This window comes from Archocentrus centrarchus, chromosome 7 (assembly GCF_007364275.1).
Source record: "Archocentrus centrarchus isolate MPI-CPG fArcCen1 chromosome 7, fArcCen1, whole genome shotgun sequence".
Classification (NCBI taxonomy): Eukaryota; Metazoa; Chordata; class Actinopteri; order Cichliformes; family Cichlidae; genus Archocentrus; species Archocentrus centrarchus.
In genome coordinates, this window is record NC_044352.1 from 36,208,187 (window position 1) to 36,228,299 (window position 20,113).

The following is a 20,113-nucleotide window of genomic DNA, read 5'->3' on the forward strand; positions in this document are numbered from 1 at the left end:
GAAGAGTATGTGAATAGTGTTGTGGAGGTGAAGAAGGCCTCAGACAGGATCATGAGTTTGAAGCTGGAAATCAGAGGAGTGATGTGAATGTTGCCAATGTGTATGCCCCACAGGTTGGATGTCAGTGAGAAGAGAGAGGAATTCTGGAGAAAGTTGGATGAAATGGTAGAGTGTCCCTAGTGGGGAGAAACTGGTGATTAGAGCAGATTTCAGTGGACATGTAGGTGACAGAAAGGCATTTGATGAGGTGGTGTTGGCTAGATATGGTGTTACGGAGAAAAATTCGGGACAGATGCTAATAGATTTTGCGAAAAGGATGAAAATCACTGTGATGAACATTTCAGGAAGAGGGAGGAAGATAGGGTGACATATACGAGTGGAGGAAGGTGCACACAGGTGGACCATATCCTATGTAGAAGGTGCAGCCTGAAAGAGACAGGAGACTGCGAGGTGGTGGCAGGGGAGAACGTGGGAAGACTTTGGAAATCAAGAAGAGGAAGTGAGCACAGCCAGGCTCTCAGATTTGGTACAGTTGAATCATATTCATCTCCTAAAAACAATAGAGGATGATCTCGCACAGTGGAATATGGTAAATGGACTAATTCTTAGAGTTCTCAAAGCACTTTATGCAGCACGTTTGCATTTACCCATTCACTTCCTGCTACAGCTCAGTGCTTCAGTGTTTGTTCTGCATCAAAGCCAGAACAAACAGACTCAAGAACAGTTTCTTCGCCAGAGCAATCACCACCCTGAACTCTCACACTGTAACTGTGCAACACCCACATCTCTGTGCAATATTAGATTATTCATACTGAACAATATCTAACATTCCTATATTGTGTAATATCCAGTATTCATTCACCAAGTGCAATATTCATCATCTTCATTATTATATGTATACACTTATTTACTTTTCTTACAATGTACAGATGCACCAATGTATGTATATATTTTTATACATTCTATTTTTTGTATATTTTATACATTGTTTATTTTCTGTATATTTCTTGATTATACTAGATTATAATATTTTTATTTTAGAGTTTGATTTTCTGTTGCATGGCACTGAACAGGAGTGGCCCTCCAATCTCATTGTACATCCTGTATAATGACAATAAAGGCATTCTATTCTATTCTATTCTATTCTAACCATTCAGACTCTGACAGTCGCATCAGAGAGCAACTTGGAGTTCAGTATCTTGCCCAAGGACACTTTGGCATGCAGACTGGAGCAGCCAGGAATCAAACCACCAACCTTCTGATTAGTAAGTGACCTGCTCTACCTCCTGAGCTACAGCCACCCCAACTTTACCTGTATCACTCATGGGAAACGTTACCACCATTAAAATGGTCTCTGGAGCTTGAAAAAGGGCGACTGGACTTGTTTCTCGAAGACGATTCACCTCTCACCTGAAAGGCTTCTTCAGTTCTCAAACCAGAGGTGGAGTAAGAGGAGTAAAACAAGCATCTGTGTCCACTATGAACAACCATCATTGAACAGAGGAGGTGGATTACGTTACCAACTCCCCCCCCCCTTACAGTGCTGTCCTGAGCTCCCTTCCCAGATGTCTCAACTCCCACTCACACCTTTGTTCCAGTGACCTCAATAGGTCACATGACACAATGGAGCGAAGTCCTAAATTGATTTCATCTGAAACCACTGATGGAAATGGCCCACGTCTCCTTTCACACCTGGGCACATGTGATTATGCACATGAACCATGGAGGGTCATAACCACCTCCAGGGGACCACGCCCACAGGGGTTTAAATACCTGAGTCTCTCCACCTTTGGTTTGAGAAATGAAGAAGCCTTTGGGGTGAGAGGTGAAACGTCTTCAAGAGGCAAAAAAAGTCCAGTCGCCTTTTTTCAAGCTCCAGAGATACTGAGAACCTACACAGACACCGTTAAAACGATGGTTTTACCAAAAATCAACTATTTGTTCTCACTGATCCCTAACAAACCCTCTGTTTCTTGGTTTAGGTCACTAGATTTGAACATCTTAAAATTTCTATGCAAAAACAAACAATCACAAATAAGTTTAAAAACTTTACAAAAGCCAAAACACAGTGGTGGGATAGAAATGCCAGATTTTAAATTTTATTATTTCATAGCCAATAGATTGAAGGACATTTCAAAATGGATCAAATCAAACTCGTTAGCCCATGGCTGGACCTAGGACAGCAAAGTAAAAATATTCATTAGCTCTGATATTAAACATCATAACTGCTTTAAAAGCCTTCCTATAAACACCTGATGTTTTTTTTTTTTTAAATAACTAAGTCTTCATTTATTCCATGTAAACCAACAATCAACAACAACAAGATTGTTGGTTTGTTTCACATGTATATTTTTTCAGGTACTGCTTTATGTTTTTTTTTTTTACAGGTGCAGCAGGTGAACCACAGCGTGCTCTGTCCTCCCATCTTTTTCTCCCCGTTTTCTTTTTTCACCCACCTGTGAACTCCGGCATTGCTACAACACATATACATGTATGTGAAAAATCACTGAAATAAATAAATAAAATACAAGGAAAAAAACACTAACAAGAGGAGCTTATAGATAATCTATAGAGCTCATCTTGAAATATGTTTGCAGTGCATTCAGATCATAATTCTGACTGCAAAACCTGCCAGACAAGACAGGCTTAAAAAAGGGTTGTGGAAGCTGAAGAAGGAGGAATGTTGCAGAGTTCACGGAGGAGTTGAGACAGGGTGGTAGGGAAGGGTTACAGCTGAAATAGTGAGGGAAACGGCCAAGAAGGTGTTTGGAAGATATTTTCTTAGAGATCGTCTGGATAGAGGAGACTTGGTTGTGGATGAGGAAATACGGGAAAGTAATCAAAGAAGAGGACAGCAAAGAAAAAGTAGGTTAGTCAGGGAAATGAAGAAAGTAGACAGGAGCACTGGGAGGCCAGGCGTACACCAAAGAGAGAGGCATGAGTGAGTGTTACGTGAGACTGGACACCAAGGAAGGAAAAAAGACTTGTATCAAATGGCGAGCAGAGAGGTCGAGGTGGAAACAATGTGCAGCAGGTCAGGCTGATTAAGGACACAGATGGAAGTGAAGAGTGTGCTCACAATGTAGAACGAGTACTTTGAGGACCTGTTGAATGAAGAAAATGAGAGAGAGGAGGACAGATGGAGGACAGTTAGTGTGCAGAGGATTAGTAGTTAGGAAGTGAGGACAGCTATGAAGCAGATGAAAAACGGAAAGGCACTTGGTCCAGATGATGTACCTGTGGAGGTATGAAGATGTCCAGGAGAGCAGTGGACTTTCTAACCACAGTCCTTTAGAGTGAGAGATTGCCTGAGGAATGGAGCAGACTTGTACTGCGGCATCACGGTGGTGTGGTGGTTAGCACTGTTGCCTCACAGCTGGAAGGTCTGGGTTTGATTCCACCTTGGCCCGGACCTTCCTGTGTGGAGTTTGCATGTTCTCCCCGTGTCTGTTTTGTCCTGTATATGCTCATGAAGCTTATGAATAAGCTGAATAAGAAAGATCTGTAATCACTCATCTTCCTGCATTCCTGGGTGTTCAGGCTGCTGCTCTATTATTTCCATCACTTCCACTTTTCCATGCTGTCAAACTAAACTCTGTCCTTCCTGCAGCCCCTTTAAACTCTCCGTGCATTCGTGTCCTTCTGCCTTTCAGACTGTCACCTGTATGACCTGCTTCAGCCCAATCTCATCACTTAAAGACGCTCATCCAACTCTTCATCTGTGCCACCACCAGCATCCGGACTCCGGGGGGTCCCGACACCCCCCCCCATTTAACATGGCTGTTCCCGTGTGACAGGTAAAAACCCAGTGTCAAGATAAACAAGGGTAAGATTCAAAATGGGTTTACTGCCCACCCAGCTGCAGCGCGCCTCACGCTGAAGCAAGCGCCCCTGTTACTCCTTTCCCTGCTTCTCTCTCTGCAGGTAATTCCATTCACCTGTGCAGCTCACAGCTCCCACAAAAGACACCACTGGTATGGTAAAATGTTCATTTAAATTGATGATATTCTTTGGATGAATGCAGGACAAAGTTAAAGTTTATTTAAGGAATATTTGGTAATGTGTGTCACTACTTGCACTGAATATAATTCATATTTATGAGATATTTTAAGATCAGCTCATTAATTGATTGAACATTAATTCATGAATGACCCAGATAAATTTTAATCTGCAGAACATTTTATTTGAGTAAGATGCAATAAATGTTTAAATATGTAAATAAAGTTAAAATTGTTTGATGGACCATGTGACTTAAGAAAATGTGTAGATAAGTAAATGTTCATCTTGCTAAAAGTAGTGCGTTTATCGATCATGCAGTTTAAAACAAATCTTTTTCAGGCTGCAGTGAATTAGTTATAAATTGATGTTTAATGTACATGTCTGTTATCAACCTACTCATCCATTAATCCACCTGCTCATTTGCCACTGCACCGAATGCTTGCAACTCCAACAAAAAGACAAAAAGCACTTAAACTGAGTGGACTTGTCCCAGCATCCTTTTGTGTGGAGTCAGCCTTTTTCAAGTTTGGGCAGGAGCTGAAGGAAGTTTTAAAAACGTGACACCCAGAAATACATATAACAAATTTACAACACATTTCAGCATTTTCTCACAATAATTCACTGATTTATTCTCCCCAATGTAAGACAAAAATAAACTCTTTTGCTTTAAATTTACAGACCACAAACTATCCACTTATTTCAAGTACAGTAAACGAGCTTCTTTCTTCATTATAAGGCACACTCAGTAGTTCACATAAGATTCTTGATCAAAACCCACAAACTAAAAATCTTCAGATATGATCATAATGTGATGATGAAAGTACACTGACAGAAAAATCTCCACTGACAAACACAAAACATCTACAACTTATTAATAGTGTGTAAGATTAGGAACAGTTAGTAGAAATGTATACATACACACACACACACTTTAAAAACCCGTTACCTGACAGTACAGGTGTGTTAGCCCACTGCAAACCAAAGCCCAACCTTTCATTTACTTAAAAAACCCTCAAAGGAATTGAGCATTTGCAGAGGACTGGTTTATGAAGAGCTTCAATAATTGATTTAAAAATTGATCACAGCACAAAAGCTGGAGGAGGTTATTAATGATGTGATCTTGGCCTCGTCTCATTTTACTGCAGAGACTAGAGTACAGTGTTGGTACTAAAGCTGGCCTGATCACATCCTCATACTTCCCTCGCAAATTAATATTATAAATGAAAGCATTACTAAATAAATTATCCGATTTCCACTGCTACAAACATGATGCCCAGTAATGTTTCCATCATGGACATAAACGTCATGGTAATTCTATCTTTAAACAAAAAAGCAACAAGTTTGAATTTAGTCTGGATTTTCTCTGAGCCACATAGTGTTTAAAGTATGCATACAGGCTCAAATATATACACACACTTACTTGAGTGATGCTGAAGGTTCTACAATGTCTGTTAACCCAACAAGGCCAGAGCCTATGAAGGCCAAGGCCTGTGAGCTTCATGTTAGTGATCATGGGCCTGGTTCTCTTGGAGGTCTCTTCCTGTTAAAAGGGAGCTATTCCTTACCACCATCACCAAATGCTTGCTCATAGGTTATTGGGCTTTCTTCTGTATTACTGTAGGGTCTTTACCTTATAATATATACAATGCATCACATGACACACCTATGACTTTTAAATTATTATGAGCAATAAAGGAACACCTGCCAAATTTACAGAGAAGGCACTAAAGCTGTAATAAACCAAAGTTCCCCTTTAAAAACAAGGGCGAGTGACTGATTTCTAGACACTTGGAAGATTTACTGATAAGTAAAGCAATAGCACAAAGAAAATATTATATGGTTGATGTGTTAGAAAAGTTCAAACGTGTTACAGGCTGTAAAGAAGAAAAGCTTCCAAACACACCGCATTTGTAGTGAGTAAAAAAAGGCAGATAGGTGCATAGAACTATAATGAAAAGGCGAAATGAAGGCTCATTAACTTTATGACAAGGTATTTCACAAGACATATATATTATTTATATTTATATATATATATATATTTTTATTTATTTATTTTTTGTATATGTAAACACACACATGCACGTGGTTTAATTGATCAATGAAGTTAAACATTATCCCCGTTTGTGCTTCTGCCTTGAAGGTTCAAAACCTCGTCATAAGAAATAATTCTGATTAGTCGCTGACAAGCAAAACCTGACATACCAGAATGATTTGAAAGATGCTAAAATCATGTGAACCACAGCAACTCTGAGCCAACTCCAGCTTGTTGGAGTTGGCTCAGAGTGAAAGAGCTGTAAAGGTTTTTAAAGTGCTGCATCAGCTCCACTTTGTAACAGGTCCTTACAGGTTCTAATCTTAGGAGCGACGTGTTTGTTCTGCTACAGAAGAGCTAATTCCCAGACTACGCTACAAGGCTGCAACTAGCACTTTATTAATTACTGTCATAAAAACAGATGGACAAAATTGTTTATGTATTTCCACTTCTATGCCAGGAAAAAAAAGAATGTTTTATTAATAAAAACTTCTAGCCCACTATTGCTGAATGGAGCAAATTCACACACATTCATGAAGCCGGACCCAAAAATGAGAACCACAAAGCTACGACCATGAAGGAGCTGACAGCTCTGATTACATTTCTCATGCTGTCAGTGCTGCGTCCTCACTCCTGAAAGCCTTAACTTTCCTCAGGTACAGGTGTGAATCACTTCTGTCTTCATATTCATCTGTGTGAGTCAGTCACTTTAACAACACTATCACTATTATTTTCTTTCTCTTGATTTTTAGCTTTGGTTTAGGAAAAGATCAGAGTTTGGGTTCAAGAGCTGAATTTTCTAGATTGTTTGGGTGAAGAGTCAAAACAGAAACTTAATTCAATTTGAATTTTTTTTTAATTTTTTTTTTGAGAGGGGTAATTACTCTGCAGCTGATGAGATTCTTTAAAAATACAACGTTCGGTCACAGCTGTGACCTAAAGGTCATTTCAGCTTCAGCAGCACAGCCGTGTTAATACCTGCCCCGAGCTCAAGCACAGCAACGAGCACACGAACAACGTGTGCATCGCACTGCTGCAGCATTCAAGCAGCGTCCAAGGAGTCATGGCAGCTATCCTCGTGTTTGCCGGCCACCTGGTGAAGTCAGAGGGGAAGGTTAGATCAGCTGGGGAAACTGGCTACCCCAACCCAACAAACGCACCCTGCCTCCCAGGAGGAAAAACGCACAAGCTGAGCATGACAGGAGCACGACCAACACACAGCAGCATATCACAGGTCAGCAGGGAAGAAACAGTCAAAGCCAAACCCTCTGATTTCTGATAATTTAATTAAGTGATTTGATATAAAACATCATCAAAAAGCAGGAAAAAAGGAACAGCAGAAAAAGACTCTTGGCAAAGAAAGCACACAGTCCATGCTGATCAGACAAACATTTAGCGAGTGTCCAGCAGCTCAACGTCTCTGTGGCAGTAAACTGAAGCTGCTTTTTGCACTCTCATTCCAGCTTGGGTACATTTTTTTTTCCGGCTCTGGAAAGGTGAAAAAAGAGGAGCAGTCGTGATCAGACAGCAAAGCTTCACTGCACAGAAAAACTGAGGCAGAGCTAACACGCTTACAGTTAGCCCTTCACTCTCCTCCGGTTCAGTTTGTTTACACACCATCCAGTTCAGGTCTTCTTATGATACTGCTGCATTTGCAAACCGCACAGGTTAACATAAACCTCCTTCAATTTCAGGAGCCATAATAAAGCTGGCTCAGGTTTTATGTGACTTCACTGCACGCCACTATAAATATTTATTTAGCATATGTTGTACTTTTATTTTAAGGTTGCTGTTTTTGGGTCAATGGTTTCAAACATTTAGTCTAAAGTGAACTCAGTCAGCCCACACAGGTACTCTGTGGAGGTTCAGTGAACACAAAGCTGTATATCTCACTTCCTGCTCAGAAACCTCCATAAAGCAGCTCTGCAGGACACCCCGACTCTTTCAGCTTATGATGCTATAAAAGCCCCCCCGTTAACGCACGCCATTAAAAACACCAGAAATATTTTCACTGCCTTCAAATGTTTGCTACACACATTCACTGTAGAAGGCCACCATTGCTTTGCATGAGCAATGCACTCTGGGTCAATGATGGAAACTGATGGCGCTTCAACGCAGTCCTGATACAGCTGCCATTCCTAACAGATGACACAAAGCCTAAAAAACGGCACCGTGTGCTGCTTTTGGTTTATTTTCCTGTCAGAAGGAAAAAAGGGAAGTGATACTGGGCTGCACGGCTTTCCTGGGAATAAGAGAATATCCAACACCTGCTGTTGTGTTCTTGGCACTAATCAACTAAAAGAGCTCACAAATGGCAGATATTTGTGATGACTGCAACCAAATGCTGTGCTGACAATTTTCTGCCACCAACAGGCTTTAATAGTAAACCTGAGAGCCAACCACAGGTCACGACCCTGATCACAGAGGAAGTAATGATCTATACGTTTACCCTGCTGGATGACTATATGATGCTGTGGATTCCATTTTATCATCAAACAGCTGGATCCATACACTGACCTCCAACAGTTTATTACCTTCTATAACACGACAGGAAGTGTTTATAACAGCGCTCAGCAGAGCAGAGCAGCTGCTGCACACACACACTTTCCTGCTCTGTTCGAACATCTGATGTCACTACCCAGACTGCACTGCAGCTTCAATGGTGGCCTGCCAGTGAAACTTCATAACAACAAAATCATGTGTTTGTGTAACAGTAAAACAGTGACGTTTTATACCAGATTTAAATGTTAATGTTCGTCAGGCTGTGTGTGTATTCACCGTCAGTGAGTGTTTTAAATGTGGGAAGGCTGTTCTGTTGTTGTTGCTAACATTTATATATGATGATATGTCCACTGTGGGGTTTACTACAGCTCACTTTACACTGTCAGAAACCAAAACTTTCAATGTAGCAAAAATGACATTCAGAAATCTCCCATCACTGAAGAGCAGAGGTGATAAAAATGGCACATTTAGCCTATTGAAGGTTAAAAAGGAAGAGAAGCTGGGGGCAATATCTGGAAAATTATTGACGGGTTTTGTTAGAGATTTATTAGAGAAAACTCTCTGAGATTAAAGGCCTTAAATTTCAACCCCAAAAAAGAAAAACTGGAAAAAATAATGAAACATAATCACAGCTCAGATGCTGCGTGCCAAGTGTCTGCAGGTGATGACCTCATCAAATTATATTTATTAGCAGAGAAATGCCTTTCACTTCAGGCCTGAATCGCCACAGAAACTTTGGATGACACACTGCCATAATTGTTTTCCCTCACAAATGTAGATTTTTATTACATTTCAGATAAATTTGTAGATTTATTACATTAATCTTTTTTCTATTGTTTCATTTCTTCCTTTCCTTGCTGTTGTCTAACCTTACAGTGGCCATAAATCACTGCTGTGGGTGAGTCACACAGTGGCACTGAAACGGTCCAACCACAGCCCCGTCATTTCAAGATAACACTTGTGCTCCATTTTCACCCTTGTGATCAACAATGTCTTACATTCCACAATGAAGTGCAAACACACGATGTGCTCCAAGGACACCGCAGACTAAAGGGTTAACTGTAACTGTGGGATCTTGAATGAGGGCTGCTACTCTACCGGTGCTCTAACAGGTCAGACTTCCCTTTGCCTTCAGTCTCTCAGAGGAAACACGTGCAGTGGAAACTTGTCAAACAGTTCAAAACAAACAACAAAAAGTGTAGATGATATTTTGAGAGAGCTGGAAAGGGGAGGTGTGTAAGGCTATTATGCCAACCCACTCCGAACACGTCCCAGGTAAGATTGGAAAACAAAGTTCACTCACAGAAGAAGTTAAAGTCAAAACCGAGTACCCATCCCACAGAGAGCATCCAGAGGAAATCTTTGCTGCCGCCACCACAACACACACACACACAAACGCACACACACGCACGCGCACGCACGCACACACACAAAGGACCAGAGGAGATCAGGCTGCAGTTCTGTTTTATTACCGCTGTTTATACCTTGCTCCTGAAGAGGGGCTTGGCTCCGGGGCCACAGTACTCGTTGTATATGAGCTTGAATAGGAAAAGGTGGAAGAGCGTTATGAGCGAGGCCACGCTGAACCAGAAGAGGAAGGGCAGGCCTGGGTACCTGTTGGCCATGTGCTCCTCGTGAGCCAGGATGGCCTTTAGGTGCAGAGTGTGGCGGAGGTCCTGCAGATGGCGCAGGTCTGTGGAGATGTAGAGCAGAGGCGTAATGGGCTGCGTTACCATGACAGGGAAGGTGTGGCCTTTGATCTCGGACGTGAGCTCCACGGGCTCGTTGAGACAGCCGGCCTCGCAGGCGTACAGCTTCACGGGCTTCTCCTGGGGCTTCACCGACACGTGAAGAAAAGGCTTTCCCTCCACATCCAACAGCACCGCCAGGTTGATGAGGTCCTGGTTGTAGTGAATGCCTCTCAAGGCGTAGCTGTTGTGCAGCACATCCGGGTCAGCCTGGAACTGAAGATGGTTCTCTGTGAACTGAAGGCCACCGAAGCTGAGCACCATGCCCTGCATGACTCCATGGGCCCCGGCAGCTACCAACACCTTGCAGCCTCTTTTGTGCAGAGTCAGAGTCCACAGTGTGACCAGCTGCAAGATCTGAGCAGTGCTGCTCACCCTCTCGGGCCACAGGTTTTCTGCGTGCATGGTGGCGTGGCCGCTGAAGCAGTGATCCGCGTAGTTAAGACTGGATTCGAGACGGGCGTGCTCCTCGCTGTTTAGCCTTTGGTCCAGCAGGGGAGCTGTGGAAGAGGACAAGACGTAGTAGAGGGTGGTGTTCACCGTGCGGCTCGATGGGGTGTGGGAGTCAATGATCTTCCTCATTTCAACACCTGAAAGAAAGAGAAGCAGAGGTACAGCTTCACCCAAATATGGCATGTAGTGTATATAGGACTGATTACTGGCTACTCTGACCCCGATTATTTACTGACCTTCGCTTTATTTCTGATTTTTGTCACAAAATTATTATCCAAACGGCTCCATAGTGTAGAAGTTTACACATTCGCCTAACACACGACAGCTCCCTGGTTCGATCCTGGGAGGACACACAAACCCCTTTGAGGTTGCACCGGGACTATAAAATCATCAAACATGCGGCGCTGCCTGCTCAGAGTAGCTGGCTTTTTTAAAACTTCAACTCAGAAACAAAAGCTTTTAGATTACATTATTATATACATTATTTTAATGACATTTCAGCTACTAAACCTGCTCCATCTTCAGAACAAGGATCATTTTCATTTCCCCTCCATGAGTGTGCTCAGTGAAATAAGTTCAGTTCTACACAGTTTAACTTTCAGGACTTTAGAGACACTGTGGCTTTGAGAAAAATCCACAAAGTGGCTGACAGGAAGCTTTCACTGCTCATATACAGCCTTCCAGCGGTGACTGCTGATAGAATCCTGTGCAAGGCTTTTTCTGTGGAAAAAATAGGATTTTCTGCTCATTTGCTGCAGACATGCCGGCCAATCTGCGTTATCGGGTATTTTCTATAGATTCAACTAAAGAAATGGGAACACGTTGTGTTTTTGTGACTGCTACTAAATAAAGTACAGATGCTAAAGATACTAAATTGGTTCTTTGGTAAGTTGCCCGCTATGTGAAGACATGAGACTGGTTTATGCTTGAATGATTTATAGGTCAGTGTTAAGGGGCTTAAACAAAAGAAAAAGAAGAAGAAAAGGACTGGACTGCAAATGAGTGGAAAAAACAGGCAATGTCCAAAGAAATCTTTGAAAGCTTTAGAAAACCTGGAGAACTGTTGTTTTAAGAGTAGCTCCAGATAAGAACAGCCCGGAAAATCAGCATCTCCAAATCTGATTATATTACATGAGAACGGTGATAGGAAAAGAAAATGTTATACATCATTTTCAGATTAACTGCTTCTGTGCTTTTTGGGAAGCTTCAGCACTAAAGTACCTTTACCCTGATTACCCTGAACCTGACTGAAGAGCCCATGGTATCTGCAAATGATAGACCTGTGGGTTATCTGTGACTTATCTGTGCAACTGGCTAAAAATTGTGGGCCCTTCATGCAGATCTGCAGCAGCACCGCTTGGATTCACTTCATTCATTGATTTGGTCAATCTTTTTTATCTGCATTTTGTAACTGCACTGTAAGGACACCGACTCATCAACAGAAGCTGTCGGTCTCCCTGGTTTTAACATATGCTAATGTGTTGCTTCACTTCCTGTTACAGGCCAGCACGGTGGCACGGTGGTTAGCACTGCTGAATACCATCTGGAAGGCCTGGGTTCGATTCCATGATGGCCCTCTCACTCTCTCTCTGTGTGGAGTTTGCATGTTCTCCCCGTGTCTGCATGAGTTTCCTCCCACAGTCCAAAGACATGCACTTACTGGGGTTAGGTTAATTGGAAACTCTAAATTGCCCATAGGTGTGGATGAGAGTGTGGATGTTGTCTGTCTCTCTGTGTTGGCCCTGTGACAGGCTGGTGACCTGTACAGGGTCTACCCTGCCTCTCGCCCTATGTCAGCTGGGATAGGCTCCAGCCCCCCCACAACCCTGAACAGGATAAGTGAATGGACTTCCTGTTCCAGGATTACCTTTTTCTGATGCTGATTCAATTTTATTTATACAGCTCTGAAACAACAGGTGCTTTGTATTGTAGGTAAAGACCCTCCAATAATTAAAGAGGAAACCCAACAGTCAGAATGACCCCCTACAAGCAAGCACTTATCTGATCATGATCTTATAAACTCGCAGATAAACCATATGGTCTATCATTTGCAGTTGTTAAAACCATCAATCAGATTCAAGATAATCAGGGTAAAGGTACTTAAATGAGACATAAAATTTTCTTTTCCTGTCATCTAACACATTATCATGTAACAGATTTGGAGATGGTGATTTCCAAACATTATCTGGAGTTACTCTTAAACATTACAAGAAAATCTGGCTCCTTAGAAGCAAAATATAGAGAATGTGCAGTGTACCATATTTGCAGGTAATCCCTGTGGTGCAAAAGGTCAGGCTTCACGCTGATCTAAACTCTGTTTCAGTTATTTGGTCCTATATTCTGTAAATCATAAAGAGGGGACGTCCATATATTTTATATTATATCATTAAGTATGCAGACGACACGACCGTGGCGGACCTCAGTAAGAACAATGATGATGACCGAATGGAGGTGGAGCAGCTGATGTCGTGGTGCAGGTCCTGCAACCTATTGGTTAACATCCCAAAAACAAAGGAGATGGTGCTGAATGTGAGAAAACCCACCACACAGAGAGTCCTCTGAGCATCAGTGGGGCTGCTGTGGACGGTTTCAGAGTCCACCTGGCAGAGGACTTGACCTTCACCACCAACACTGCAGCAAACCTCAAAAAGGGCCAACAGTGGCTCCACCCACTTAGGAGACTCAGGAAGGCAGGTCTTCCCACCGTCCACTCGACCTCAGAGTTTATTGACCTACAGCCTGACGTCTGGTTTAGCAGCTGTAAGAACTATGAGAAACAGTTTCCCCCTCACTGCTGGACAGCTACAGCGAGCGCTGCATCCGTAGGGTGTCAGCTGTCCTAAAAGACCCTTACCACCCGTCTCACAGTTCTCCCTGCTAACACCTGGGAGAAGGTTCAGGAGCATGAGCTGTAGATCCAGCAGACTTTTCACCAGCTTCTTCCCACAGACTGAGAGCACTAAACAAACGGGACCTTCTTTGAACACCTGCACAATTCTTGTTTTGCAGTCTTAATTGCACAGTGCAGCATACGCTCTCCAACACTCACTGCTCAGTGTGAACGCTGCTGGCCTTATTGCTGTTTTTATATCTCAGCATATTTATCATTTACTGAGATCGTTTTCAGCTTTATTTGCACTGCTTCACTCCAGGCAAACAACATGTTGTTTCTGTTGCAATGACAAAAAAATAATTTTATTCCCCCCAATCAGATATCAGCTTCATCTTTATTTAACTTGCAAATCATTTATTTAACCCTATTTAAAGAGGGTTTTGTTACTGTTATCCTTGCATTATATGGCTGTATGGTGATGCCATCTCTGATATTATTTGGTATAGTGCAGAATTGTAGTGAATAGAGAAAATTTATTGAAAGAGCAAAACTGTCCCATAAAGCACTGCAGTTACTGCTACTCCTCACCTGAAATGAAGAGGTCTATCCAGGCTTGATGGTGGCCTTCAACCAGGTCATCCTCATTGGTCCTCAGCAGCTCTCCCAGCTCCTTTTTGGCTCCGTCTCTGAGGATCCTGAAGGTCTCCTCCAGCTTTGAGGACTCGATGGCCTCCGAGGTCCACACCACTGACAGAATGCTGTCTTTGTGTTCTGACTTAGCCACGACATGGATCCTGTTGGTCAGTTTGTTGGTAACCACCACTACCAGAACCATCCTGTTTTTCTCCACTGGCACCCTGCCAGAGGAAAGGACTACCTCTCTGTCCTCCAGTGTCTCCACACTAGCGGAGAACTTGCTACCGAAAGAGGGATTTCCAGGCGATATGTCAAAGTTCAGGGCCCTGTCAGACGGATTGTTGATGTGGATTCGCTGCAGAAAGACATTCGGCCTGCTTCTGTGAGCGATAAACTCCTCTCTGATGGTGACACACTCTCGGGCTGACTGCAGGTCGGCTGGTGAGGCGCAGCGGACTGACAGCACGGCTCCCTTCCGGAACCGCAGCATGGTAGCCTGAACCTCGGCGCGCGTCCCTTCGAGACGGACGGTGACCCTCGGAGAGTATTCAGTCTGGTGTACCGGAGCCGAGCCGGGCTGTGAGGATGAGGCTACCCAAAGTTTGTTAGAATCTATATCAACCAGAATATGGCCGTTACCAGTTACAAAAGGCGTGTCTAGTTGTTCCTGAGGTGTGCTGTATATGCCCTCTCCTCGGTCTACCAGAGACTTCCACCTGTAGATCTCAGTCAGGAGACACTGTCCGGCCGCCCCGCCGGGCATGGCCGAGGCGCTGAACAGCCTCCATCTGCGCTCTGCTCCCAGGTACCAATAGAAGATAAGGAACAGTAGCAGTCCTATCAGGAGTCTTCTCGCCCAGCTGCTCGATAACAAGCCCGGTAGCCCCTTCAGTCTTTGCTGTAGCCACATTGTACGATCAAAGCCCGGCTGTGAGTCTGCGTAGAGACAGCACCCAGAGTGCTCGGGGTGAAAACGTTCGGATGTCTCACATGGAAATGGCTCGTACTTTCCCCACGAATGAAAGCTGACGGAGAGGATCGGGCTAAGTGAGTTTAGTCAGTTAGCTAGCGCTGTAGACAAAACCTGCACAAAAGGTGTGGACGCGTCTCGCATTGTGGTTAATCTCATATCCTCAGGCGGGCTTATACGTGAGCCATCAAGATCTCTTTTCTCGGCTTATTTTATTTCGGTTTGCCTTCAAATGAAAAAGAAAAACTCTTCGGAAACAGCTTTGCAGCCAAAGGCTGGCTCTACTGGTTTGTCACAAATGTCGTCAAGCAAATTGGCAAAAAACAACGACCGGAAATGTCGCAAAAAACAGTAACTTCACCGTGAACACGTGACAAGGAAAAACTTCCGCACGCAGTTGATGTTAAACTAGAGCGAAGGGGACCGAGCTGTTCACAGCATGCTCGCTGTTGCTGTAAAATTGAGGCGCAACGTCACGATGGACGCTTTGACTGGCAGCCGCTGTCACGGAGAAACTTGCGTACCTCCGTTCGGGAATCGCAGATGGAGTCGGGGCGCTCAGAGGAAGTCCAGCGGTTACTTTTCATATAACCACGGCCGCCTGTTTCAGACTGCCAGCGTGAGGTGGTCTAATCCGTAAATGAACGGCTTTTGCTGGCTGTCGGAAAAAGCTTGAGTGTTCATGAAGTCAGTGCTGTAGTTCAAACACGAGCTCTGCTGCTGGATGTTCATACCTGCAGCAGGTAGCTAATGAAGCGGGTTGTATTAGGTACCCGCATGCGTAGAACGATCAGTTTCGCTACCATCGATTCGCCGAAAGAAAGTGTTTTTTTTTCCAGTGCTCATCAACACTGTGTCACACGGTGAAAGTCAAAGGTAAGGCGCTAACAACGGCAGTTTGTAATGGTAGGAAGTACTTTGTTAAACTGTTTTCTTCACTGAAACAGCGTCTTTGTTTCGTACTCATGATCCGTGGATGTGCATTTGGACCCAATTTAGACATCGGTGGCTGCCACAAGATGGCGCTGCGAACGTTCAGGGAAATATGAGCTTGCATCACTTCATCACTGTCACAGAATATATTTCTAATGCTTATGCTTCCAAAAATAATCGCTTCAGTTTCCGAGTATAGGAATTCATAATAACACTTGCCTCTGTAATTGAAAAAATATAAGAGAAGAAATTGCTCTTTCATTCATCACTGGGACAGAAATTTCCTTCTTTTTCCAGATGGCCTCAGCTGCTGATACAACTCCCGTTTTTCCCAGGAAGTCTGAAGACTGAGTTCCTCACACAAGCTGAAGCCCTGAGTGTGAAACTGTCGTAGACTGAGCACTTCCAAAAGAAAACAGAAGGACTGACGCAGGTCCTGGAAGAGTGTCAAAAATGCCTCATCTCCCTCTTCGAGCAGCCCCTGACCTTAGTGACAGTTTAAGGGTGGATTTCTGTGAAATGGGAGATAAATACAGGACCGAGCACAAGGAGAGAGACAGCAGAAAGAATTTGATGATTTTTTTAAAAAATCGATTCATGAATTACCGGGAACTCGACCTCCCGGGACTGTTTCCGTGGTTATCATTTAATGGATGTGTTACAGAACTTGGAACGTGAGAAACTTTGCAGGGAAACACAGGCTTATCAGGATGATAATAATGATCAACACAAAACTTTAAAATAAGAACTTGATGTGATGAAGAGGCAGGTTGATGATCGAGAGAAAAAATGATCAAACCAGAGGAAGTTTCGTTTGGAGAGGAAACATATAAATGAGGACAGATCCCGCTTACGTAAATGGGTGGAAAGAAAAATGCAAAAGTGCATCAGTGAAGTGCAGACGAGCTGAAAGTGTCTGCAATGGAGAATAATTTTAATAAGTGTAAGAGCAAACTGAGAATGGTCAGAGTCCAGCTGCAGAAATCTTATTCTTTAAAGAAACAGCCGGTCCTGGTAGTGTCGATTTGAATCATGATGATGTGATAAAGAGATTAATGGATGGAATAGGGAAGAAACATGAAACCTCCTTTTCTTGAGAATGAGCTGGAAAAATGACGTTCATGATTGGAGGACTTGAATGCTAACCAGATGTCAGATTATGTTCTAACACAAAGAGCTGGGAAAACATGCATACTGGGTGAGAGAGGCCAGTTTAAGATCAGGGTCCAGCAGAAAACCCATCAGAGGCACGCCGCAGACTCTACAGAGTCTTCACTGGTAAAGAGACGATGGAGAGTTGCCTTCTAAAAAGATGTGCTTGCAGTAAGTGAAAGAACTGACATCAGAGCTCCACCAACTCCAGGGTAAAATATTATACTGGATCATCTGTTAGTTTAATGAAGCCTTGTCTTTTTTAACAGACGTTCCACGTCAGTCATCAGCAGAATGTGTCCTGGACCGTGAACGTGTGTCTCTGCTGCTTTCTGATAGGCTGGGTTGGGTGTTCCTCCCCTTGTGGGTGGAGCTACACTCCCCTGCTGCTGTCAGATGCACCTGAGCTTCACGAAGCCCCATCAGGCTCCTTTGCTCCTCGCCAGAGAGTCAGCATCCCTTTAGTAAAGTTTTTTCTCCTTGACTTAGCTACTCTGTTACCAGTTACCCACCTGCTACGGTCCCAGCAAATAACCTCTTGCATTCCTTATTTCTTCTCAGTGTTCACTTCCCCCACCTGCGCGTTTGGACTTGCCTGCCTGCTCTCCCAGAAGCCTTGTACTCTGGAATTTCTCCAGCACCTTACCTCCTCCCAGGAACAGACTCATTTGGCAAGTAAGCCAACAGCTGTCAGTAGTCCCCCTCCTGGCAAGTTGCAGTGTGGAGTCACTTACCTGGTCAATAATCTTCCTCTCCCTTTTTCACAGGAACGTCCCTGTGGACCCAGCACCAGTTCCAGACCCTCCTGTGTCTGCTGATCCAGTTGATCCAGTGCCTCAGGCTTATGATTTTCTAGGTTTTCTTTGATAAGAAAAATGTTTTGTATAGGTCATTAGTGAGACTGCTGAGCACAGTATTGTGTTGCTTTTTGTTTTCATACCTGCGTCTGCTCGCAGCCTCGATGTTTCGAGTTCACCTTCTAACAATACCTTAGGAGTGTTGTGGAGTAGTGGATTTACTTCCTCACGTCAGACAGATTTTAGTTTTGCCAGCTTCACAGCAGCTCTGGCTTTGTTTAAAATAAAGACTCTGGATTTGAACACCTGACTCCTCCGCGTCCGAGTGTTCGGCCTCGATGGCGTCTGACAAGAACGTTAGATTGGAAGAATGTATGAGAACCTCAGAACAGGAAAAGACCAGCTTTAAGGGATCTCTGTGGTCACAGGAGCGTCCCTCAGAGTCACACCTCATCCTGCATGTCCTCTCTTTATGCTGAATGCACTTATTTAATACTGGAGTCAGTTTGTAGTAACTGCAAACTTCAAGATCTTGACCGAGGGGTCCGTGGAGGTACAGTTGTTTGTATACAGAGAAAAGTGCAGTGGTGAGAGGACACAACCCTGTGGAGCGCCTGTACTGATAGTCTGGGTGTTTGAGGTGAATTTTCCCAACCTCACCTGCTGCTCTCTGCCAGTGAGGAAGTTGGTGATCCACTGGAGGGACCAAGTGGGACTTGGCACGCCGAGTTGGAGTAATTTGTTATGTAGTTGTCCTGGGATAATTGTATTCAAAGCTGAACTGAAATCTAAAAATAAAATTCTTACATATGTTCCTGAGCGCTCAAGCTGTTGAAGAATAAACTGGAGTGCCATGTTCACTGTGTCATCCACTGATCTGTTTGCCTGATATGCAAATTGCAGAAGGTCTAGCAGAGGTTCTGTGATGTTCTTCAGATGCGAGAGTCTGGTATTAAACCAGGGCTTGTCATTGTTATATTTTATGCGAGTCCTGGTGGGAACACAGGTGCCTTCACAGAAGCTGATGTAGGATGTCATAGTATCCGCATATTTGTCCAGGCTGCTTGTAGCGTCCTCAAACACACTCCAATCTATTAGTTCCATGCAGTCCTGAAGCCTCTCTTTAGCCTCGCTGGTCCACTTCTTCACAAAGCTGACTACAGGTTTGGCACACTTGAGCTTCTGCCTGTAGGTTGGAAGAAGGTGGACCAGCGAGTGATCGGAGAGGCCCAGAGCAGCATGGGGAACAGAGCAATAGGCCTCCTTTAACACAGTGTAGCAGTGATCTAAAATGTTACTCTTCCTGGTGGAGCAGGTAACATGCTGTCTGTATTTAGGCAGTTCGCTCTGTTAAAATCCCCTAAAATGATAAAAACAGTCCGTGTGCTTGAGCTCCACACCGGTGATCTGGTCTGCAAGAGCGTGCAGCGCCTTGGACACGCACGCCTAGGGTGGAAAATACAGTGGCTTACAAAAGTATTCATACCCCTTGAACTTTTCCATATTTTGTCACATTACAACCACAAACATAAATATATTTCACTGGAATTTAATGTGAAAGACCAACACAAAGTGGTTACAATTGTGAAGTGCAAAGAAAATTATACATGATTCAAAACATTCTTTACAAATAAAAAACTGAAAAGTGTGGTGTGCAAAAGTATTGAGCCCCCTTTTCTCTGAGTGCAACCAACTGCATTCAGAAGTTACCCGATGACTGCTAATGACTAAAAAGAGTCCACCTGTGTGTAATCTAATCTCAGTACAAATACAGCTGCTCCGTGACGGCCTCGGAGGTTGGTTAAGAGAATATTGGGGAGTAAACAGCATCATGAAGTCCAAAGAACACAGCAGACAGGTCAGGAAGAAGGTTGTGGAGAAGTTTAAAGCAGGCTTAGGCTATAAAAAGATTTCCCAAGCTTTGAACATCTCACGGAGCACTGTTCAATCCATTATCCTGAAATGGAAAGAGTACGGCACAACTGTAAACCTACCAAGACAAGGCCGTCCACCTAAACTTACAGGCCCAACAAGGAGAGCACTGATCAGAGATGCAGC

The 20,113-nt window shown here is 43.6% G+C and overlaps 1 protein-coding gene and 1 long non-coding RNA gene across 5 annotated transcripts; one reads left to right on the plus strand and one right to left on the minus strand.

Annotated features, from left to right (window-relative positions):
* Nucleotides 1-4,282: 4,282 nt before the first annotated feature.
* Nucleotides 4,283-15,557, minus strand: kiaa2013 (KIAA2013 ortholog). 2 transcript variants are annotated; one of them, XM_030734573.1, is made up of 3 exons: nucleotides 14,156-15,556; nucleotides 10,018-10,871; nucleotides 4,283-7,124 (listed from the first exon to the last, which is right to left on the minus strand). In XM_030734573.1, the coding sequence occupies exons 1-3, from the start codon at nucleotides 15,111-15,113 to the stop codon at nucleotides 7,074-7,076; spliced, it is 1,863 nt and encodes a 620-aa protein (XP_030590433.1). In that variant the 5' UTR covers nucleotides 15,114-15,556; the 3' UTR covers nucleotides 4,283-7,073. The 2 variants fall into 2 exon arrangements, with proteins under 2 accessions (XP_030590433.1, XP_030590434.1); XM_030734574.1 differs by lacking the exon at nucleotides 4,283-7,124 and having other exon boundaries at nucleotides 7,138-10,112; nucleotides 10,158-10,871; nucleotides 14,156-15,557.
* On the plus strand, nucleotides 15,425-18,871 carry LOC115783651 (uncharacterized). 3 transcript variants are annotated; one of them, XR_004020233.1, is made up of 5 exons: nucleotides 15,427-16,049; nucleotides 16,404-17,429; nucleotides 17,528-17,722; nucleotides 17,820-17,933; nucleotides 18,026-18,871. It is a non-coding gene; the product is annotated as an uncharacterized LOC115783651 (long non-coding RNA). The 3 variants fall into 3 exon arrangements; XR_004020231.1 differs by having other exon boundaries at nucleotides 15,425-16,049; nucleotides 16,404-17,722; XR_004020232.1 differs by having other exon boundaries at nucleotides 15,426-16,049; nucleotides 16,404-17,707.
* The last annotated feature ends 1,242 nt before the right edge of the window (nucleotides 18,872-20,113 follow it).